This window comes from Rutidosis leptorrhynchoides, chromosome 7 (genome assembly GCF_046630445.1).
Source record: "Rutidosis leptorrhynchoides isolate AG116_Rl617_1_P2 chromosome 7, CSIRO_AGI_Rlap_v1, whole genome shotgun sequence".
NCBI classification, from domain to species: Eukaryota; Viridiplantae; Streptophyta; class Magnoliopsida; order Asterales; family Asteraceae; genus Rutidosis; species Rutidosis leptorrhynchoides.
Window position 1 is genome coordinate 53,967,424 of NC_092339.1, and position 20,720 is coordinate 53,988,143.

General features: G+C 34.4%; 3 protein-coding genes across 4 annotated transcripts; all 3 read right to left on the reverse strand.

Moving 5' to 3' along the window:
- Positions 1–1,153: 1,153 nt before the first annotated feature.
- LOC139857023 (serine/threonine-protein kinase TIO-like) lies at positions 1,154–2,767 on the reverse strand. 2 transcript variants are annotated; one of them, XM_071845733.1, is made up of 6 exons: positions 2,656–2,767; positions 2,285–2,542; positions 2,039–2,181; positions 1,825–1,902; positions 1,534–1,725; positions 1,154–1,409 (listed from the first exon to the last, which is right to left on the reverse strand). In XM_071845733.1, exons 3-6 carry the CDS (start codon positions 2,072–2,074, stop codon positions 1,164–1,166), a joined length of 552 nt encoding a protein of 183 aa, XP_071701834.1. In that variant the 5' UTR covers positions 2,075–2,181; positions 2,285–2,542; positions 2,656–2,767; the 3' UTR covers positions 1,154–1,163. The 2 variants fall into 2 exon arrangements, with proteins under 2 accessions (XP_071701834.1, XP_071701835.1); XM_071845734.1 differs by lacking the exon at positions 2,656–2,767 and having other exon boundaries at positions 2,285–2,363; positions 2,440–2,458.
- Positions 2,080–5,847, reverse strand: LOC139859247 (uncharacterized). The gene is made up of 5 exons (XM_071848041.1): positions 3,219–5,847; positions 2,656–2,720; positions 2,440–2,542; positions 2,285–2,391; positions 2,080–2,115 (listed from the first exon to the last, which is right to left on the reverse strand). Exons 1-5 carry the CDS (start codon positions 5,845–5,847, stop codon positions 2,080–2,082), a joined length of 2,940 nt encoding a protein of 979 aa, XP_071704142.1.
- A 5,233-nt stretch (positions 5,848–11,080) lies between these two features.
- LOC139859248 (probable serine/threonine-protein kinase PBL1) lies at positions 11,081–16,349 on the reverse strand. Its single transcript, XM_071848042.1, has 6 exons — positions 15,293–16,349; positions 14,865–14,981; positions 12,329–12,446; positions 11,563–11,666; positions 11,304–11,372; positions 11,081–11,146 (listed from the first exon to the last, which is right to left on the reverse strand). The coding sequence occupies exons 1-6, from the start codon at positions 16,223–16,225 to the stop codon at positions 11,081–11,083; spliced, it is 1,407 nt and encodes a 468-aa protein (XP_071704143.1). The 5' UTR covers positions 16,226–16,349.
- Between the last annotated feature and the right edge of the window lie 4,371 nt (positions 16,350–20,720).

A 20,720-nucleotide genomic window follows, 5' to 3' on the forward strand; every position in this document is an offset into this window, starting at 1 on the left:
TGAGATTTGACCGGTTTTCCGAGAAATCCCGAGTTTTGGCCGAGTTTTAATTGAATTTGACTGAGTTTGACCAAGTTTGATCGAGTACTCTTCAATTACTCACTGAGCAATTCCGAGTTCGGCAACATTGCTACAGGGTTAGATTAATAATCGTCCTTGAACCCTGTTGACCATATTACTCCTATATTTTAATTGTGGAGGATGTTTAATGAAGTTATTACCACTATGAACACTAACTTTACAGTTTTGTTCACATGGGTATTTTTGCCATTTCGTATTATATTCCGCTTTCTTTTTGTGTGTTCGATTTCTCACATGTTACTATTTTATTTCGATTTCTCACATTATATTACTAATAAATAAAAGTAATCAAATTATGTGGATTCAATAGCATGGTTAATCGTATTGTTTAGCTATTAAAGACTAAATAATATGGGCTCGGTGAAATGGTCATTTGGATTCGTTTACTTTTTTAAAGATTAATAATGTGTTCAATTGTATTGGTTTAATTAATGATTAAACGATGTGAGTTCGGTAATGTGGTCAATTGTATTGGTTTATATATGAACGATTGATAATGTATTAATAGATAATTTTTGTATATACTAACGGTTTAATTGAGGTATTATTTTTTAGTTCCGTTAGGCTACTACAAGTAAAATCATATAATGGGAAACAATTAGTTTTGTGTCAATGAAATCATTTCCCGCAGCAACACGTGAACCATATCCACTTGTTATACATCAAATTCTCTATATCACTACAAATCTTCAAAATTCTACAGCTTTTTATTGTTTTGATTCCATTATTGGTTATTTATTTTTCATTTTTTATGGCGGAAAAACCAAAAACCTTTTATAAAAGACAGGATCTACATCAAATCGCTGAAAACCATTGATGTTAATGTACAAACCATTGATGAAAACTATTTAGATACCATTTATGTTAATCTTTTTAACAACCTCATAAATGATTTTCTTCGTAGAATGATAAAATTGAGAAAATGCAGGGCAATAGAATGATAAAATTGAGAAAATGCAGGGCAATGTGACGTAATAAATTTAAAAACTGCAAATTTGTGGTGATAATATATGAGACATTGGAAACAAAAGGACCTGTTTTAACAACTTAAATAGGTAAATCAAATGGGAGTTGTACATATTTCAAGATTTAATTGCTCTTTTGAGAATGAGAGTTGCTAATCCAGCAATGTCTTTATTTGGGGACTCACATAGTTTTCCAAAAACCGGTAACACGTCTATTGAGCCGATGAAGTTACTACAAGGTAGATGTTGACACATCGTAGCTAATGCCTCAACAACTTTATATAGTGGGAACTCAATAATATAATCTATCTTGCATTGGTCGAGTGCAACATCTGCGTAATCAGCAACCACCTTTAACAAAGCCTGCGAATAGATAGATATATAAATGAAAAATTAGTTATATAAAGTTTGAAAGTCAAAAGTGGTACTACTTGAAGTTTTGTATGAAACATACATAAATGAATTAAAGATAATATATAGGTATTACCTCAATTGCTCCTTTGGAAATCATATCTTCGCAAAGTTTGTTGGAGTGGGCAGAAAGGTGGTTAAGACAACCAGCAACATTCTTCTTTGTTAAGTTAGTCGACTCTGCTGAAACTAGCAATTTTGCAAGTTGGGGTATACATACTCTCAGGTCTTCGTAAAACAAGTCACTATGTTTAGATATCATCATAATCTGTAGAATAAATAATATCAGGGAAGCACTAGCTGATCGAGTATATAACTAATTTTTTTGTTTGCAGAGTAACTTGTTGGAAACACAAAGGCATCTTACAGCATATACAGAAACTCTAGGGTTTGTGTCCTTATCGAATAACCGATCTACCAACAGACTAATGATGTTGTGCTTTGCCTATAATATAAAGATCAGGATATATAAAAAAATGCACAAGCGTAGATCGATCAATGGTGTTTGCAAAATAAAGAATCATTGATAAATATATATGCATGGCAGGATTTTGTAAGCAAAAATAATGTTTATTACTAACCAGCAAGCTATAAAAGTAAGAGCTATGCTTGCACATATCTCCTATAGCCCTGCAGCTCCAGCCACGCACATTTGCAACTTCATTTGTAAGTAATGCTTTCAACTGTTTATAATATTAGCTCCATCTATTTTCTTATAATACTTCTGCGTCCAAATGTTTGTTTATTAACACATAGTAATGAGAAGATTAAAAAGAATTTTTAAAGTGGCTATCCACATTTGTAAAAAAAAGGGGATTATTAAAGACCTTGTCGATTGCGGCTACTTTTGAAACTATTTTAAGAGCGCCAACCTTGACTATAGTTGGTGAAGATTCATCAAGTAACCTTTTCATTAAATTTGGATTTAAGAAACCTTTCCCAACAATTTCAACAACCAATGACTAATGGTCTGACATCGTACCTAATGCCTCAACAACTTTATATAACGGTGACTCAATGATAGCATCCATCGTGCTTGGGTCAAGTGCAGCAACTGAGTAATCTGCAACCACCTTTAACAAAGCCTGCAAGGACCATGTAAAAAAAGATATACATTTATATTAAGTATAAGAAGTTTGAATGTCAAAATTAGGTATTAATAGAAGTTTATGTATATGGTAAATGATATAGGTACTACCTGTAAATGTTCAAGAATATAATAGAAATCTACTCTTGAAAGATTAAGGTAGCAAGACTTTGTTGCTAAATATTAGAATAGCAAGACTTTGTTGCTAAGTAGATTAGAATTCATGATAAAAGTGTAGAATAGAAATAATTTGAAGGTTGATTGTATTATTTGAAGATTTGTTATCTTATACAACTCTTGATTACAACTCCTATTTATAGGCTACAAAAAACTAACTTTCTTAACCTCTAAGAAAACTTAAGAGGTAAGTATCACGAATATCGATAATTACTTAACAACTAAGGATACTAAAATATCTATGTATCCTTAATGGATAAGAATACTTAATGGATAAGAATCCTTAATGGATAAGAATACTTAATGGATAAGTATTCTTAATGGATAAGAATCCTTAATGGATAAGATTACTTAATGGTTAAGTATCCTTAATGGATAAGAATACTTAAAGACTAAGGATACTTAATAGCTAAGAAAACTTAATAGCTAAGTTTTCTTAGTAACTAAGTTTACATAACATAAGACAAATGTCTAATAACAATCTTAGATACACTAACACTCCTCCTTAAGATTGTTGTTGGACATCATAAGTCGAGTCTTCAATTGATCTAGCTTCATTCCCGTGAGAGACTTTGTAAGCATATCTGCCAATTGATCATCGGAGGTGCAGTATTTCAGCTTGACTTCTCTATTCTTCTCGGCTTCTCGAATAACATGATATTTGACATTGATGTGTTTTGTTCTTCCGTGTTGCACCGGATTCTCTGCTATAGCAATAGCAGATTTGTTATCACAATAGATGACTGTTGGACTGTCTTGTGTAAGATCCAAGTCGGACAACAGCTTTCTTATCCAAACAGCATGATTCACAGCAGCCGCGATTGCAATATATTCCGCCTCTGCAGTAGATTGTGCGACAACGCTTTGCTTTTTTGAGTTCCAGCAAAATGCCCCTGAACCACGATTGAAAACATAACCAGAAGTACTCTTCATATCATCAACACTTCCAGCCCAATCACTATCAGAATATCCTTCAAGTTTCACATCTTTGTTTCTCTCGAACATAATCCCCAGATCGAGAGAACCTTTTAAGTATCTTAAGACTCTCCTGGCAGCTCCCAAGTGAGAACTAGTTGGTGAAGTCATAAACCTTGATAAGAAACTAGCTGCATAAGCTAAATCGGGTCTTGAGATTGCCAAATATAATAGACTCCCGATAATACTTCTGTATAGAGTTGGATCAGCTAGTTTATCTCCATCTTCTTTAGACAACTTGCAATTTAAAACAAGTGGTGATGTGACTGGTTTGCATGAAAACATGTTGAATCTCTTGAGCATGTCACTTGCATATTTTTTCTGAGAAATATAAACACCACTAGTTTGTTGATTAATTTTCATGCCAAGAAAATAATGCATGAGTCCCAAATCTGACATTTCAAATTCAGATTTCATTTGTTTCTTGAACTCTTCAACAAGATTATCGTTGCTCCCGATCACAAGTAAATCATCAACATAAAGAGAGATAATCAGTACCTCTTGAGAATTTAATTGTTTCACATAAAGAGTTGACTCATTTGGACTCCTCTTGAAATTATGATTTATCAAATGAGCATCAATCTTAGAATACCAAGCCCTTGGTGCTTGCTTTAGACCATAAAGTGCCTTATATAGTCTGTATACTTTATCTTCTTGGCCAGCTACTTCAAAGCCTTGAGGTTGCTTTACATAAATCTCCTCCACAAGTTCAGCATTCAAAAATGCAGATTTCACATCAAGATGATGAATTTTCAAATTGCGTTGAGCAGCTACAGCTAACAATAACTTGATCACGTCATGACGAGCAACTGGAGCTAAAGTCTCTCCAAAATCCACATCCTTTGGCAAATCAATAAGCTTCCATGTTTCATTTTTCTTAATCATTTCAAGTTCTGCTTTCATGGCTTCATTCCATTCATCGTGTTTGGAAGCTTCAATATAGCTTTCGGACTCCATAACAACGTGATTACAAGACTCGTATACATCATCAATTTTTCTGGTTCTCAAAACTTCGGTGTCAGTTGTGTCTTCGACATCAAATTCTGGATCATCATAATAAGATTCATTTTGGAGATTTGAAATAGAAGCTTCATGCCTTTTAACTTCCTTCATATTCCAATCCCAGTAGACTCCTTCATCAATAGTCACATCTCTACTTTTGTAATCGACATGTGATGCCATGAACAAGTGTTCAGTTACTTCCTGATTTTCTTCAGAAACATTTGCCAACTGAAGTTCTTTTGTTTGACATTGATTTTTCTTTGTTCTACAATATTTCTCAATATGTCCAAACTTTTTGCAAAAATTGCACTTAAATTTTGGTTTATCTTTGAACCAACAATCAGCTTCTTGATGATTTGTATTTTGACAAACTTTACATGGAGGGAAAGTACCTTTCTTTGATGTTGAAGAGGAGCTTCGCGAGTTTGAACTTTTATTTCCTTTATAATTTCCTCTCTTATATGTGTTTTGTCTTGAATTCCCAGCCTTGTTATTTTTGAAAGAAGCTTGAAAAGCACCTTCAACCTTTTCTTCGGATCTCATAGAGACCCTTTGTTCTTGTGCTTGAAGCTTACTGGTTAGTTCAGAAACCGTAAGCATGCTAATATCACAAGATTCTTCTATTGCGGAAATTTTGGCTTCAAACTTTTGAGGGACACTTATCATTATCTTCTCCACCACTTTCTGGTCTGAAATCTTGTCACCATGAAGTCTAATTTGATTAACAACATCCATTATTCGGGATGAATAATCTTTCACGAGTTCATCATCGTTCATTTTCAACAATTCAAACTCTCGTCTAAGAGTCAATAATCTGACAGCTTTAACTCTATCAGAACCTTCATAGGTATCTTGAATTTTATCCCACACAGCTTTTGGTGTGTCCAAGTCCATTATTGAGGTGAAAATTTGATCAGCAAGTCCTGAATGTAAACAGGTAAGTGCCTTATCTTTCTTCAGCAACTCTTCTTCATAATTTTTTAGTTGAGCAACAGTTGGGTTTGCTCTGAGTGCTGGAGGATCTTTATCAGTCTCTACAACCTTCCATAAACCTTGAGACTTCAAATATGTCTTCATCTTTACTGCCCAAATATGATAGTGCAACCCATTAAATGTTGGAATTGCTGGAGCAGTTGAACTAGATGCCATGTCTAGTCTAAAATTGTATTATCGTGAATATAACAGCCCCTTAAGAAGAAAGCTCTGATACCACTGTAAATGTTCAAGAATAGAATAGAAATCTACTCTTGAAAGATTAAGGTAGCAAGACTGTGTTGCTAAATGTTAGAATAGCAAGACTTTGTTGCTAAGTAGATTAGAATTCATGATAAAAGTGTAGAATAGAAATAATTTGAAGGTTGATTGTATTATTTGAAGATTTGTTATCTTATACAACTCTTAATTACAACTCCTATTTATAGGCTACAAAAAACTAACTTTCTTAACCTCTAAGAAAACTTAAGAGGTAAGTATCACGAATATCGATAATTACTTAACAACTAAGGATACTAAAATATCTATGTATCCTTAATGGATAAGAATACTTAATGGATAAGAATCCTTAATGGATAAGAATACTTAATGGATAAGAATCCTTAATGGATAAGATTACTTAATGGTTAAGTATCCTTAATGGATAAGAATACTTAAAGACTAAGGATACTTAATAGCTAAGAAAACTTAATAGCTAAGTTTTCTTAGTAACTAAGTTTACATAACATAAGACAAATGTCTAATAACAATCTTAGATACACTAACACTACCTCCATTGCACCTTTAGAAATCATATCTTCAACAAATTTGTTGGGGTGGGCCGAAAAGTTGCCAAGACAAGTAGCAACATTCTTCTTTGTTTGGTTAGTCATCTCTGATGAAAGCAACAGTTTTGCAAGTTGGGGTATACATATCCTAAGGTCTTCATGGAACAAGTCACTATGTTTTTTTGTCCCCAAAATCTATAAAATATAAAATGTCATGGAATCCCTCATATATAAATAATTAAATATATTCTTGTAGAGTAACTATTTGAAAACATATAGGCATCTTACAGGATACACAGAACATCTATGAGGGTGATTGTCCTTGTCAACTAACCGATCAACCAACACACTGATGATGTTGTGTTCTGCCTATAAACTAAAGAGCATCAAGTAATCAGGAATTAAAACTAACTTACGCCTAATCAACGATATTTGTGAAATACAGAATAATTAGGTAATATGTGTGTGTGTGTGTGTCACTGCCATTTATAGGTAAATAATAGTTAATACAAACCAATAAGCTATAAAAGTAGGGGCTATGTGTGCACATTTCTCCTATAGCCCTGCACGTCCAGGCACGCACGTTTGCAACTTCATGTGTAAGCAATGCTTTCAACTGTTGTAATATATCTGCTCCGTCTATTTGTTTATAGAACTCCTGCATCCAAAAGTTTGTTTACTAACACATAATAATGACAGGTTCAAGATTATAACATGGCTATTAGACAACTAGGTATTGCAATATATGGAATCTCATTTTTAAGAAGCATTAAGACGATTGAGACCTTCAAGTAGTGTTTGAACTCCTCAAAATTAATACTCAAGGGTACTAATGCAAAGTTACGATCACCATATAGAAGAAAAAAAAGACTTGGTTCAAAATGGTATTTATGACCATTACAAAAAACATACCTTTGGGAAGTGGAAAGTTAATGGCGGGAGATTGACGTACTGTGAGGTATAATTTATATTCACGTCATTTAAAGTGTCCATATTTCCATTTCGGGTTATCCAATTTCAAGTCTCCACTTTGTATTCCAAACAGTCGAAAAATGTTATAGTGGAAAGAGAAGATTTCTTATTGGTGTATAGACTAAAGTTAGTGGGATTTAAAATTGTGTGCAAAAACTTGTCAAGAAGTAAGTGGACACTTATAATGGTATGAAGAGAGTAGTTTGTGAAAGACATCTGATGAGGATGCCGAGTTCTATAAGTATGTAAGGTAAGGTGGTTAATATAGACATAGGATGAATTTGACAGGTTGAAATTTGTTGGGAAGTAGGTTTTATTTGATTAAGAAATGGATAGATAGCGTTGGCTGGATCAAAATCTTTATAAGAAATTAATTATAGTTTACACGTAGTACACTACTCGACAAAGGAGTAACAGAATATGAATACCAAACAACGAGTGACTAGCACGTGGAGGAAACTTCAAAGTCATTTGAAGTAACTTTTTAAGGTACTTCTAATTACTCTTGTTCTATTTAAATGTTTTTCTTATTATATCATTCATAGTCGTGTATAAACAAGCCTATACTATACTAATATAGAGAATGATCGGGAATATCATACAACAAGTACTAACCTTGTCCATTAAGGCTACCTTTGAAACTATAGTACACACCTTAACATTAGTTGGTGATGAATCGTCTAGTAACCTTTTCATTAAGTTTGGATTTAAGTGAACTTTGCTGACAAGTTCAGCAACCAGTGACCGATGATCTACCATTCTTGATAGAGCCTCAGCACCTCTATATAGTGGTGACTGAATAACAGCATCCATCTTGCTTGGGTCGAGTGCATCAACGGAGTAATTTGCAATGTTGGTGCATAATTAGTCCCCGAGTCAAGTTAAAATGCGTTGTTGTTTAACTTTCTCTGTTGGAGTGCAACCGCACGGTTGCAGGATGCAACCGTACGGTTAGACAGGGAACCGCACGGTTGCAAGGTGCAACCGCACGGTTGCAGCGTTCTGTGAGTATTTAATGGGCATTATGAGTTCATTGTTAGGGTTACGAATCCTAACCTATTCTACACGTATAATCCGATACCCTGTGTTCTAGCATTCATATTGGTTGATCTTTAACATATCTAAGTCGATTTTGTCATTAAGATCAAAGGTTTACATTGGATTTTGAGAATAAAACCCAATAACGAGATTTTCCGCACTCGTTATTGAATCTAAGATCGTTTAATCCCGTTTACACGATCCTACAAGTGGTATCAGAGCATGTGTGATTGATTGAACGATTGGTTTTTGTCAAACTTTGTTGAGAATTTGTGTTTTTAGTGTTTTTGTCAAAAACCCATTTAAAATCATAATTTTTCTGTGTTAATTCGTGTTTTTGTTGAATAAACGTGTTAGTCTGGTCTAAAACTTTATTTTGGACGTCAAACAAACGTTGGTTTTGCTCCAGATTGAGTGCTAGATCGACCAAATCCCTAAACCCTATTTTCTGTGCAGTTTTCTGCCCAGATTCGACCAAGCATACAACCGCACGGTTACACTCGGTAACCGCACGGATACACCATACGGATACCACAACCACACGGATACTCCTTGCATCCGTGTAATTTCCACCCGTTTAAATTACAACCGTATAACTTCACAACCGTACGTATATAATCTGTATCCGTCCGGTTATACCGTTCACCCGTAACTCTATCCGGTTACACTTTGCAACCGTGTGATTTACATCCGTGTCAAAACTTGCATCCGGGTAGTGCAACCGTATACACTTCTGCAACGGTATAGTACAACAGTACGGTTACAATGTCAGACGTGTTTGAATCTTCTGAAACTCAATCCGCTCTTGTCGGTGCTTCATCGTCAGGTCTTCATCACTTGTTGAAGACAGAAAATGAGATTGGTAGTTCTCATAGAGTTCCTAGGCTTGAATCCTTGGATGATTTTGCTGAATGGAAGCCAAGGTTCTTGATTTCGTTAAACGGAATAGACTCTAGGTTATATAACTTCTTGAAGGTTGAATATGTTTTCCCGACTAAGGATCATGGGGAAACCAAGACACCTATGGAATTGAGTGCAGCTGAACGTGAAGATTATAATCTTGAGTGTAAAGCATACAGCCATCTTACCCGAGCATTATCTAAAGAGATATTTCATCAGTTTGAAACGCATTTGACAACCTATGCTTTGTGGAATGCTCTAGAGAGTGGTAATGAGGGGACAGCTGAATATAGAAAAACAAAAGGCAAGGTTCTGAAGAAAGAATGGAAGAATTTTGCTGTTCAGCCCGATGAATCTCTAAAAGATGCTGTTGCTAGATATCGTCACTTGTTAACTGAACTCAAACGTGTTGATATTGTGTTTCCGACCAAGAAGCTAGTACAATGCTTTCGTGAGGGTCTACCGATTAAGTGGGATCCAATGATTGTTGAGATTCAGAAGTCCTTTGCTATCATGGATAATTCATTGAGTGCGTTTGTTACTAAGCTTCAGGCAAAGGAGCTAGAGTTTCAAGAGAGATTGAAGAGGTTAGAGACCGTTCAGAATCCGGTGAAGTATAAAGCTCCAGAGATTGGTTCATCTGAAATGAAACATGCCCCACCACAAACAGCTTTTACTTCAAATACTACAAAATTAACGTCGAGTTATGTCACTCCTGCACCTCAAAGTGTTCTTTATCAGACAACTACAAACAAGGAGGCAAATACTGAGGTTTTGAGAACAGAGAATATTCGATTGCATACTATTAAAGGAGTTGAGGAGGATATGGCGCTAGTGTCTATGGTGGTGAATTCTTACAACGATTTGTTACATGGTAGAATTGGTATAGTCATTTAGAACAGGAAGACTACGATTAGATAGATGAGAACGAGATGGAGAAAATGGATATTCTATGGGCTATGGGAAGTGTGATTCGCAGGGCAAAGCGATACATAGAAAAGACTGGGGAGAAACACTTGGGTGTGAGCAAGAATACCAAGTTTGGCTATGACATGAACAAGGTGAGGTGTCACAACTGTCAAGAGCTTGGTCATTTCAAGAAAAACTGCACTAAACCAAAGCAGCAAGGATTCCATAATCCGTTTCATAATCAGAAGCGTGAATCGAAAAATGCTGTCAATGTTCCTATTATGGATGAGTCATCGAAGGCATTAGCAGTTACCTACGATGATGAATCCTATGATTAGTCTTTAGATGTGACTGATGAATCCTATGATTACCTATGATGATGAATCCTATGATTAGTCCTGACAGGGACCAACCACGCGTGTTTTGAAAACCACAGGGACCAACAACCCCGAAAATCAAGTTCAGGGACCAAACACCCCATTTTATGTAAACCACAGGGACCAACCGCGCAATTTTCTCATAATAATAACATGTTTTCTATATATAATACACCGTAACAAGTTTTTAGTATTATTATCTTTTTGTATATATTAAAAGGGTAAATGGTCCGAAAAGGTAACTTAAGTTATCTAATTTGACAATTAAGGTAATCCCCAATTTGTCCTGAAAAAGATTTCAATTTTATTTTTGATCAAGAAAAGGATTATGTGTTCAAATATATTAAAATTGAGGTAATCTTCGTCAAATTCATTAACAATCGTTAGTCAAAAATACACGTTTGGTCCTGAAGTTTCTTAACAATTTCAACCATAATCATCTTCATTAATATCTTCATTCCCACCACCACCAACACCACCACCACCACGAGGCTCAATAAAAACAATCGTCATAAAATGAAAAACAAAGTTACTATTTACAGTTGACTTTTTTTGCACACAATATCTTTTTGGTCAATTTTGCTTTCCGATTTTAGTACAGGCAGGCTTGATCAAACTCCTCAAACATCATTGATTATTCTAAAATTACTACTAATCCCATCTTCCCATCTGGGTTTTGCTCATTACTGTTTTCCACCATGTGGGTATCCCTTGATCCCTTTTCAAAAAGATCAAGAAAAAGTTCACCTTTTTAATGCTACAGTTACACAATTTCCGATTTGGGTTTTGCTCAGTACCACATTTTACCTTCTGGTTCACTTTAATTTTCCAAAAACTGATAAAAAGTAATTGTCCCTTATCTCACATTTGACTTCATTTTGACTAATTTTGACATTTTATATACATACAGGAGCGTGAATGTATCTACATACAGAAGAGAAATGCTCGATAGTAGTAACACCGGCAGTAGCAACAATTGTCTCACCGGAAAACCAATCGACAACTGCTGGCGCTGCAACCCAAACTGGTCAAAAAACCGTCAATTTTAAAATGAGTGGTGGTATGGTGGTTGTGGTGGTGGTGGTGGTGTGGGTGGGGGGAAATGAAGATTAATGAAGATGATGAAGAGGATTATGGGTGAAGTTTTTAAGAAACTACAGGGAGCAAACTTGTATCTCTAAACAACGATCGTTAATGAATTTGATGAACATTATCTCTATTTTATAATTTTTGAACACGTAATCCTTTTCTTAAGCAAACATAAAATTGAAATCTTTTTCGGGCTTAGGAAAATTGGGGGTTACCTTGATTGTCGAATTAAGTAACTTAGGTTACTTTTTCGGATCATTTTCCCTATATTAAAAGAATATAATGTTTCTAATGGCCTGTTTTATGTCACGGACAGTGACATATAAATTAATGAGACTGTCCCGATAGATATGATAAGCGGATGTATAAGTGTGTAATCTCAAACTCTTAAATATACATGAGCTTTTGAGATTTACAATGATGTCACTGACGTAGTTGAATAAAGTCCTACACTTGAAGAATTCTACCCAAATATCTACCAAGGTGGTAACAAATATAATTAGAAGCTAGAGCAGTATGTAAATTATTAAGCTTAATCATGTAGATGTTATTACACTATAAATATTCTCGTTATAAAAGTGTCACATATATACTCCGTATAAGGGTAAAGAGATAACCAAGATTCAGGCAAACACATAGGTGTCCAATTTCCTCGAGATAAAGTCATCTCATGATTGCTACCCTCATCACCATCATATAGTAACTACAAAGTATAAGCAATCATTAGTTGTCATTTATGTAACATATTTTATTTGATAAAACAAACTTTTTCTTTGAAACAGACACAATGAACTCGGAAATATCATTTATCTAGTCAACATGTTTAGCAAGGTTTATAACAAAACTAGTAAAAGGCCATGGCCCGCTTCGCTGGACCTAGATTTCAGGCTAGGCCAAGTACAAAAAAAAAAAAACTTAGTCATCTGTGAGTCGTCAGAGTCGTCAACAGTTTACGTTTAAATTGACGTTGTGTTGAAGTCTTAATAATTGGGTCTGGTAATGGCATACACATCAATAGTTCAAACGTTTATATTTACTTACATAAATCGCTAACTAATATTAATGGATGACTCTATATTTAAGTAATTATAATTCGCTGTCTTGCGAGAAATTAGTTTGTTCCATACATTTATAATTATAATTAACCGTAAATTAAAGTTAACTGTCAAATATAATAATATAATAATAAATAGGATATTAAAAAACGATTGTTAAAAAATATTTTTTTAAATCAAATGGAGAGACATAGATGTTTATTTTTTTTTTAAGAAATAATTTTATAACAGAAAAGAAATATTAAATGATTAACGTAAACTCTTTCTTAAAAAATTCCGAACACGCGTTAACCCAAAAATTGTTATCACTTATAGTCTTAGTCATAATCTTAACGTTATTTGATATTTCTAATGACAACCCTTAAAACTGTCATTAAGAATTAATTTAATACATAAAGTAATTGTATATTAAGCTAGTTGTGAGGAGTTATTTGAAGAAAGTGATGCATTTGTGAATCTCTTAATGACAACACTTACGAGTGTCATTTGAAAAATCATAATCTTAATTTTTATATATATAAAGAGATCTGAACTCCATGAGAGTTTAATGTAGTGGGGCACAATAGGGCTTTTGGGCCAGCCCATCTAAAAAAAATACCTTTGTTACAGTAATTACGTCCGTTTCTTTTATTAGCCGCTCTTATTATTTCTACCTTTATTTATTTATCATGGATAGAAATAATAAATATAAATAATAATAAAAATTAAAGTGTATTACTAATCATCCATCGTCATCTTCAAATCCATCATCATCCATCATTTAAAAGCTTTCAAGAGACAATGGCCTAATAATCATCCGTCGTTCCATTGATACATGTGCTCAGATCTGAATATATAGTTATATACTCACATCGTTCAGCGTTCAGATCTAAATATATACTCCGGTGCGTTTGATATTTTTGTAGATCTGGGTGGTGTGGTAGTTACCGACAGCGGTTGTTGCCGGAAGTCTCCATCAGTGGTGATTTAATTAGTAAATATTGTTTTTTACAACCGCCCAACGGTGGTGGTACGCTAGCTTCTCTGACTTCGTTGGCTGTTCTAATAATATATTTTTATTTTTAGATCCGAAAAGATCTCTCTTCGTCGGTTAGATCTGATTTTTTTTTTTAAATAATTTTTCGGTGGTGCTGGTGGTGGCCGACCGCTTTTGGCCGTAAGTGACGGTGGTGATGGTGGTATTTGATAATGGTTACATGTGTAGGTATTTAATTGCTATAATTTAAGTTGTGTAGAGTGAAATTATAATTTAACGTTTATTAGTTATCAACTAGTTGTGGAGCCCTCACTTCGCGCCGGGGGGCTCCGTTTTGAATGCGAGTTAAAAAAAGTCTTATCTATTTTGTAATTTTTTTTTTTTTCAAAATCTAAACATTGAAGGGTTGTTTCTTTGTGAAAGTTGCTTCTTTTAGCGTTCTTTTTTTATTATTTTTAAAGTTAGTTGATCTATTTTGTAAAAAAAATGTTTTTCGATATCTTTTGGTAGCATTGAAGGGTTGTTCATTTTAAGAAAATTGACTATTTTATCGTTGAAAAAAAAAAGGTAGTTGATTTTTTTGTAAAAAAGAATTTTTTTCGACATCTTTTAGTAACATTGAAGGGTTGATTCTTTTACGAAAGTTGCTTCTTTTATCGTTGGAAGGAAAAAAAGTGAAATGATGAAAATACCTTATTAATATTGATGAATAGTGGCACGTTTTTGTCTTTAAGATAGTATAGTAATAGTAATTTTAATCAATTAATTTTGTTTGAAGATCTTGTTAGTAAGATGTTGTTTATCAAATTTGTTTGAAGATGTTGATTATCAAATTTGTTTGAAGATTTTGATTATCAGGGTTTGTTATCTTATTAGTCAGATTTGATATGTTAACAATTATGCAAAAAGATGATAGGTTCAATGGAGCCTACTCAGGAAGAAACGTTTCGAAATAACTAAAAGGAAAAAAACCAAAAAAAAAAAAAATTTTGACTGACGTCACGTAAGACATCAGCATCATGCTACCGTTCGGTAATGTTCGCCGATATACTTATTAGGAATTAGGAATATGAATAACAGCATATTGTACCTCATTGTCCCTGTTGACAAGAACTTCGTTAAATGGATTCGTTAATGCCACATGAGAATCTAACTTCTCCTTTATCTTTCTATCTGTCAAGGATAGACGGGCTTTATCCGCGTTCTCCTGATATTCATATATTAATTAGTTAAGTGTGTTTTTCGAAAAAGAACAAAAAAAAAATTGTCAAGTATGTTGAAACATCTTATTCTTGAATTTTACCTATATATGTATGTATTGTTTCATTCCATAAAAAAGATGATATATATAAATTGAGACACGAAAAGGATAAAAACCACGTCTATGTTTAGTAGTATTAAAAAACACCAAAACAAGAGCTTTTTCATTATAACTAAAATTGCTAATATTTGTGTTCTTTGTTGGTAATCTTTCCTGCATTAATTAGGAAAATTTGAGATGTATTCACACTTAATTACCTGCAGTTTTAATGCTTTCTCAAGTTCTAGTAATACCACATCCATTGATGGGCGTCCTTGTCGATCTTCTAGCAGACACTGATATGCAATACGTGAAAACTTTTTACTGGAGTTGGTGTTCATGTACTCACTCAAGGTAGGATCAATTATCCGATTTATTGTTTCCTCTCTATACAAGCTTTGAGCCAGTTGAGGTAATAATCTTTGTTTACTCACTATATCCATATAGAAGCACGAACGGCCACATAGGACTTCAAACAGTACGACACCGAACGAGTAAACGTCCGACTCTTTGGTCAATATCCCGGAACGATGGTAAGCAGGATCAACATAACCCTTTGTGCCACTCACATCTGTGAATATAAAGGTTTCATTTTCATTGGCTCGACCTATTTTGGAAATGCCGAAATCCGCAATCATTGCCCTCCAGTTACTATCCAAGAGAACATTAGCACTCTTGATATCTCTATGGATTACTCGTTCGTGTTCTGCAACGTGGTTGTGTAGGTGATCTAAACCACGGGCTGCGTCGACACAAATATTTAGTCGCTGCATCCATGTCAGCTGACACGTTGAATCCGGAGATGTACGTAGGTACTTGTCGAGGCTACCGCGATGTGCATATTCATAGATAAGAACTTTTTCAGGGCCTTGGTCGCAATAACCAAGAAGGGAGACCAGGTTTGGATGTTTATAACGAGATAGCAATTGAATCTCTGTTAAGAACTCGTTAAGCCCTTGACCAGAAATTCTAGTATCAAGTCGCTTTATAGCAACAGTGGTGAGTTCCCTTTCACCGGAGAGTGAGAGTTGTCCCTTATAAACAGGGCCATACCCGCCCTTTCCGATAATAGTTGTAAAGTTTTCGGTGGCTTCTTTTATATGCTCAAATGGAATACTGAGATGCTCCAAGTCTTTAAACGGCATGGCCATGGGTAAGTAAAATGATCAAAAGATTAATGGTGAAGGAAGAAATTAAGAAAAAATTGTTGAAAAAGATTAGCAGGAAAGGAGATAACTACCTATGAATCAAAAAGAAAGATAAAGACAGGACTATTTGATTTGATGTCTAATGAAAATAAGTGACTTTACTTTTTGATAATTTTTAATTAAGGTGCTAGCTAGTAGTGGAAATTGTAATCATTGTTTAATCCTTAATAATTAAGCTACCTACTTCTCAACAGTGAAACCTTGAGTGCCGGCAAAATGGACTTTTAACTTTCATAAACATAATATAGGCCACAGTGGAGCCTCTTTATTTCGTTTTTATCAAAAGAAGACAACTTTTTTAGTTTTACATTATTAATATTAATGTACAGATAGTGGAAATTATTTAATTCCATATGATGAGTCATCTTACTTATAATTTAAACTACCTACTTGAAAATCATGTCTTTGCCAAAAAAAACAAAGAAAAAGACGTAGGTAGAAAAGAGACTTATAAACCGTGTATATGAAATCATTTTGTTACTTAGATTATATTATATGTAATGTAATGTAATCATCTAATACAAGATTGACTAGAAACTACTTTTTTTATTTAAAGATTCTAGCATTACAGGCCGAACCCGTGCTTGGACTAATGGAACGAGCCAGTCTCGAGTCTGATAGAGCTCAACTTAACTTGTTTCCAAACATAATCTAAGATGAACCTGGCTACTTTTATTGAAAAGATGAACCCGACTCAGGGTCTGAGCTAAGCTAACCCATTGGATTGAAAACCTAAACCATCAAAACGATTATATGAAAATGAGGGGGCCCAAAAGAGGCAACTGTAAATTTGTCATTCAATAACAGTATAAAAAATGTCACGGTTCTCATCTCGTCCTCACACTATATCATAGCTAGAGATGTAAATAAACTCATATACAGTAAAACCAACACCCAACAGACTTTACATTTCTTTGGATAAGTAACATTCAGGTAACTGGACATACCTGGTGCAACACCAGATGCTCTGAAATTACTAAACTCAACCTGAGCAGCTGACCTTCAAACACTCCAACATACTATCCAACTCCGAAAAATCCACAAGTTTTAAGAACTGGAACTTGGGTCCAAATCATTCAGTTTTGCAAAGTTCAATGCTACTTGTTCATTTTTCTTTAATAATAGGCTACTTGTTCATTTTTCTTTAATAATTGGTTGAAAACTAAATTACCTATTTGGGGTTTATATTGACATCTTCTACTATCCACACACACTCAGCCACTCACACACTAAACATGATAACTTCAAACTTATTTATCTAACACAGCCTAAACAAAAATGCACATTTAAAAGCAGCTAACAAAAAGCTTTACCCTAACAAGCTAGCAAAAACGTTTAATTTGCCAGCAGCAATAGATAAAGATAAGGGGAATTAGAAGTAGGTAGCTTAAAAGTGTTTAATTTGGCGTTAATGCAAAAGTGGAGGTGGCGAATTCTCTTGTCCCCGAATTCCTTATAGGTTAGAGTAATAAAAGAGATCCATGGTAACGAAGCGGGCTTAGAGTTAACAGGTTGTTTCAATGGAGTTAACAGGTTGTTTCAACGAAGCGGGCTTAGAATTCCTTATATTGTTTCTTCAAGGAATTCATTGTTAACTTGCTGCCTTTACATATGTTAAGTAGAAAAGTTGGCAATGGCGTATCTATTTCGTTTTGAAAATACACGTGGATTGGTGATAAACCTCTCTCGGCAAAATACAACAGACTGTATCATTTGGACATTGATGCTGATTGTAAACTGTCAGAAAGATTGATAGATGTTAATCGGTCTTGGAAATGGTAGAGATATCAGATAGGGAGTAGGAACGGTTCAAGCCAGATCATCATGTTAACTGACATTTCGGAGGTTCGGTTGGGGGTAGATCCCGATTGTTGGACGTTGGACAGTTTCTGGAGATGGAATGCTTTCTGTCCGATAAGCACGTGTTCAGATCGATAATGCCATTCTCCCGTCTCTTACTCCGGTTACCAATTGGTCAACGATTTTTTTTTTTGGAGATTGGGTATTGATATATAGACTGCCTTCTAGTTTAAACTTATCTTTATTGGGGTTTGGAAATTGATTGTATTAATTGCCCTATGTGTCTGATGGGAGTGGAATGTATAGAGCATACCTTGTTAGTTTGTGAAATTAGTTGTAATCTTTAACTCGCTTCTGATGAAGAAAATGGATTTATTTGACTCTGTAATTTTTGCATATTATTGGATTATATACAGAGGTCGAAAAAATATTTCTTGGAACTTTTGGCTAATTAAGCCATTGTAATTGTCTTGTTAGCATTTTTCTAGCGACTTCCTAGAAAAATTCTTTTATATAATCTGCAGTTCAAAAAAAAAAATAAAAAAAAATAAAGAAACTAACAAAAACAGAAAACCTGGGCACCAAAAAAATATATGCACTTCTGTGCATTCATAAACATGAATTCAATTCTATGAAAATCGACAAATAAGCCAGAACCACAACCCTCTGATTGTACACAAATAATAATATTACAAACGTAGGACAAGAAATAGAGGGGAATAAGAATACCATCTTAGGTGTGGTATATAGCTGTCAATATGCAGTTCTGATACATTGTTACTGATCTAGTTGCACCAACTACGATGATCATATCCATATAATTGATGTAATTTGTGTAAACATGATTGAACTATCCCTAGAAGCAAAATGTCCCTTATGTGATACTTCCGTTTTATGACTTTATCCTTATTTCCCCTAATTGTACATGGTGCATATGCATACGATAAATATGCACCATTCCCTCCCTTAGCAAGGTTAGCCATTCATAATCCCTAATTCCCTACACCTTCAAACACCCACATCACCTAATCCTCTCACTTTGTATCCTTCGAGCCTAATGCAATTTTAATTTAAAATTGTGTATAATTCTTAGTTTATCATCATCATTCATACTATCTGCATCATAGTACATTGTTATTGTTTCATACATATTGCATTCATATTCATATAGATACAGATATATACGCATACATTCATATACACTGTTGCATTCGAGTTTGATCAGATTCACATGAATGAACATAATCTAGTGATCACGGCATATATGTGTATAGTTATATGATAAACACCTTAAACCTACCCACTAAACCCTAGCACATCTTCTCGATTCATTAATAGTATAATCATATATGCACATTCAAATATGTATCTAATGCTATCCAAAACTACAATTACAACAATAGATTATAACTAAAACAGTACGGAACTATAAAACAGACCTTTTTTCTCAATCGTAGATAGATAGCGGTTGTGATGACGGCACTGCTTGACGTTTATTAAGCAAGTTCTCCTCTCTCTTGTTTTGTTAGCCTTTTTCTAACGACTTCCTATAGGACTTATTTTATTCTTTTATATAATCTGTAGTTAAAAAAAAAAAAAAAAAAAAAAAAAAAAACATATATTAGTATGATTGTATAGATATATGATAAACACCTTAAACCTACATACTAAACCCTAACACATCTTCTCGATTCATTTATAGCATAATCACATAAGCACATTCAAATATGTATCCAATCCTACACTACTTACACAAATCATCATATAAATATAAATTATAACTACAACTGTACGGAACTATAAACAAGGACCTTTTTCTCAATTGTAGAGGTTTAAACAGGAGCACCACCGATAGATAGCGGTTGTGATTACGGCACTACTTGACGTTTCTTAAGCAAGTTCTCCTCTCTCTTAATTTTACGGATCTCAACCATAGTATCCTCCCTTCGCCGCTGTCCTTCCTCTGCATCGACAACGGCTTTGTACCGGTTCCGGCGAACTTCAGTCCTGGCGGTTGAACTTTGTACTGGTTCCGGTTCCGGCACTACTTGACGTTTCTTAAACAATATAAAAAATGTCACGGTTCTCATCTCGTCCTCACACTATATCATAGCTAGAGATGTAAATAAACTCATATACAGTAAAACCAACACCCAACAGACTTTACATTTCTTTCGATAAGTAACATTCAGTGTACCAGGTAACTGGACATACCTGGTACAACACCAGATGCTCTGCAATTACTTGACTCGACCTGACCAGCTGACCTGACCTTCAAACGCTCCAACATACTATCCTACTCCCAAAATCCTGCAAGTTTTGAGAGCTGGAACTTGGGTCCAAAACTCATTTTTGCAAAGTTGAATGCTGCTTGTACATATTTCTTTAAAAATAGGTTGAAAAGTAAAATACCTTGAAACGAACTTAAACCGTTTAATTAAAAACCGATTTTTTTTTTATATTATTTTTTACTATCCCATCAGGGATCCCAAATGAACCCCATGAGAGATCCTGTTCTGATCCAAATTTTTGAAAAATCAACTGATCCCCATCAGGGATCCTGTTCCGATCCAAATTTTTGAAAAATCAACTGATCCCCATCAGGGATCCCAAACGATCCCCATCAGGGATCCTGTTC

Excerpts from the sequence above, each read along its gene's own strand:
- LOC139857023 (XM_071845733.1), bottom strand. The coding sequence starts at position 2,074 with ATGTGCAAGCATAGCTCTTACTTTTATAGCTTGCTG. Across the intron at positions 1,726-1,824 it reads CTAGAGTTTCTGTATATGCT|ATTATGATGATATCTAAACA; the intron begins GTAAGATGCCTT and ends TTTATTCTACAG. Across the intron at positions 1,410-1,533 it reads TTTCCAAAGGAGCAATTGAG|GCTTTGTTAAAGGTGGTTGC; the intron begins GTAATACCTATA and ends ATCTATTCGCAG.
- LOC139859247 (XM_071848041.1), bottom strand. The coding sequence starts at position 5,847 with ATGGCATCTAGTTCAACTGCTCCAGCAATTCCAACATTTAATGGGTTG. Across the intron at positions 2,721-3,218 it reads CAACAATCTTAAGGAGGAGT|CAACAAAGTCTTGCTACCTT; the intron begins GTTAGTGTATCT and ends TCTAATATTTAG. Across the intron at positions 2,392-2,439 it reads TAAAGTTGTTGAGGCATTAG|GTTTCTTAAATCCAAATTTA; the intron begins GTACGATGTCAG and ends TTGTTGGGAAAG.
- LOC139859248 (XM_071848042.1), bottom strand. The coding sequence starts at position 16,225 with ATGGCCATGCCGTTTAAAGACTTGGAGCATCTCAGTATTCCATTTGAG. Across the intron at positions 14,982-15,292 it reads AGAAAGCATTAAAACTGCAG|GAGAACGCGGATAAAGCCCG; the intron begins GTAATTAAGTGT and ends TATGAATATCAG. Across the intron at positions 11,373-11,562 it reads GTAGATACATTCACGCTCCT|GGATCAAGGGATACCCACAT; the intron begins GTATGTATATAA and ends CTTTTTGAAAAG.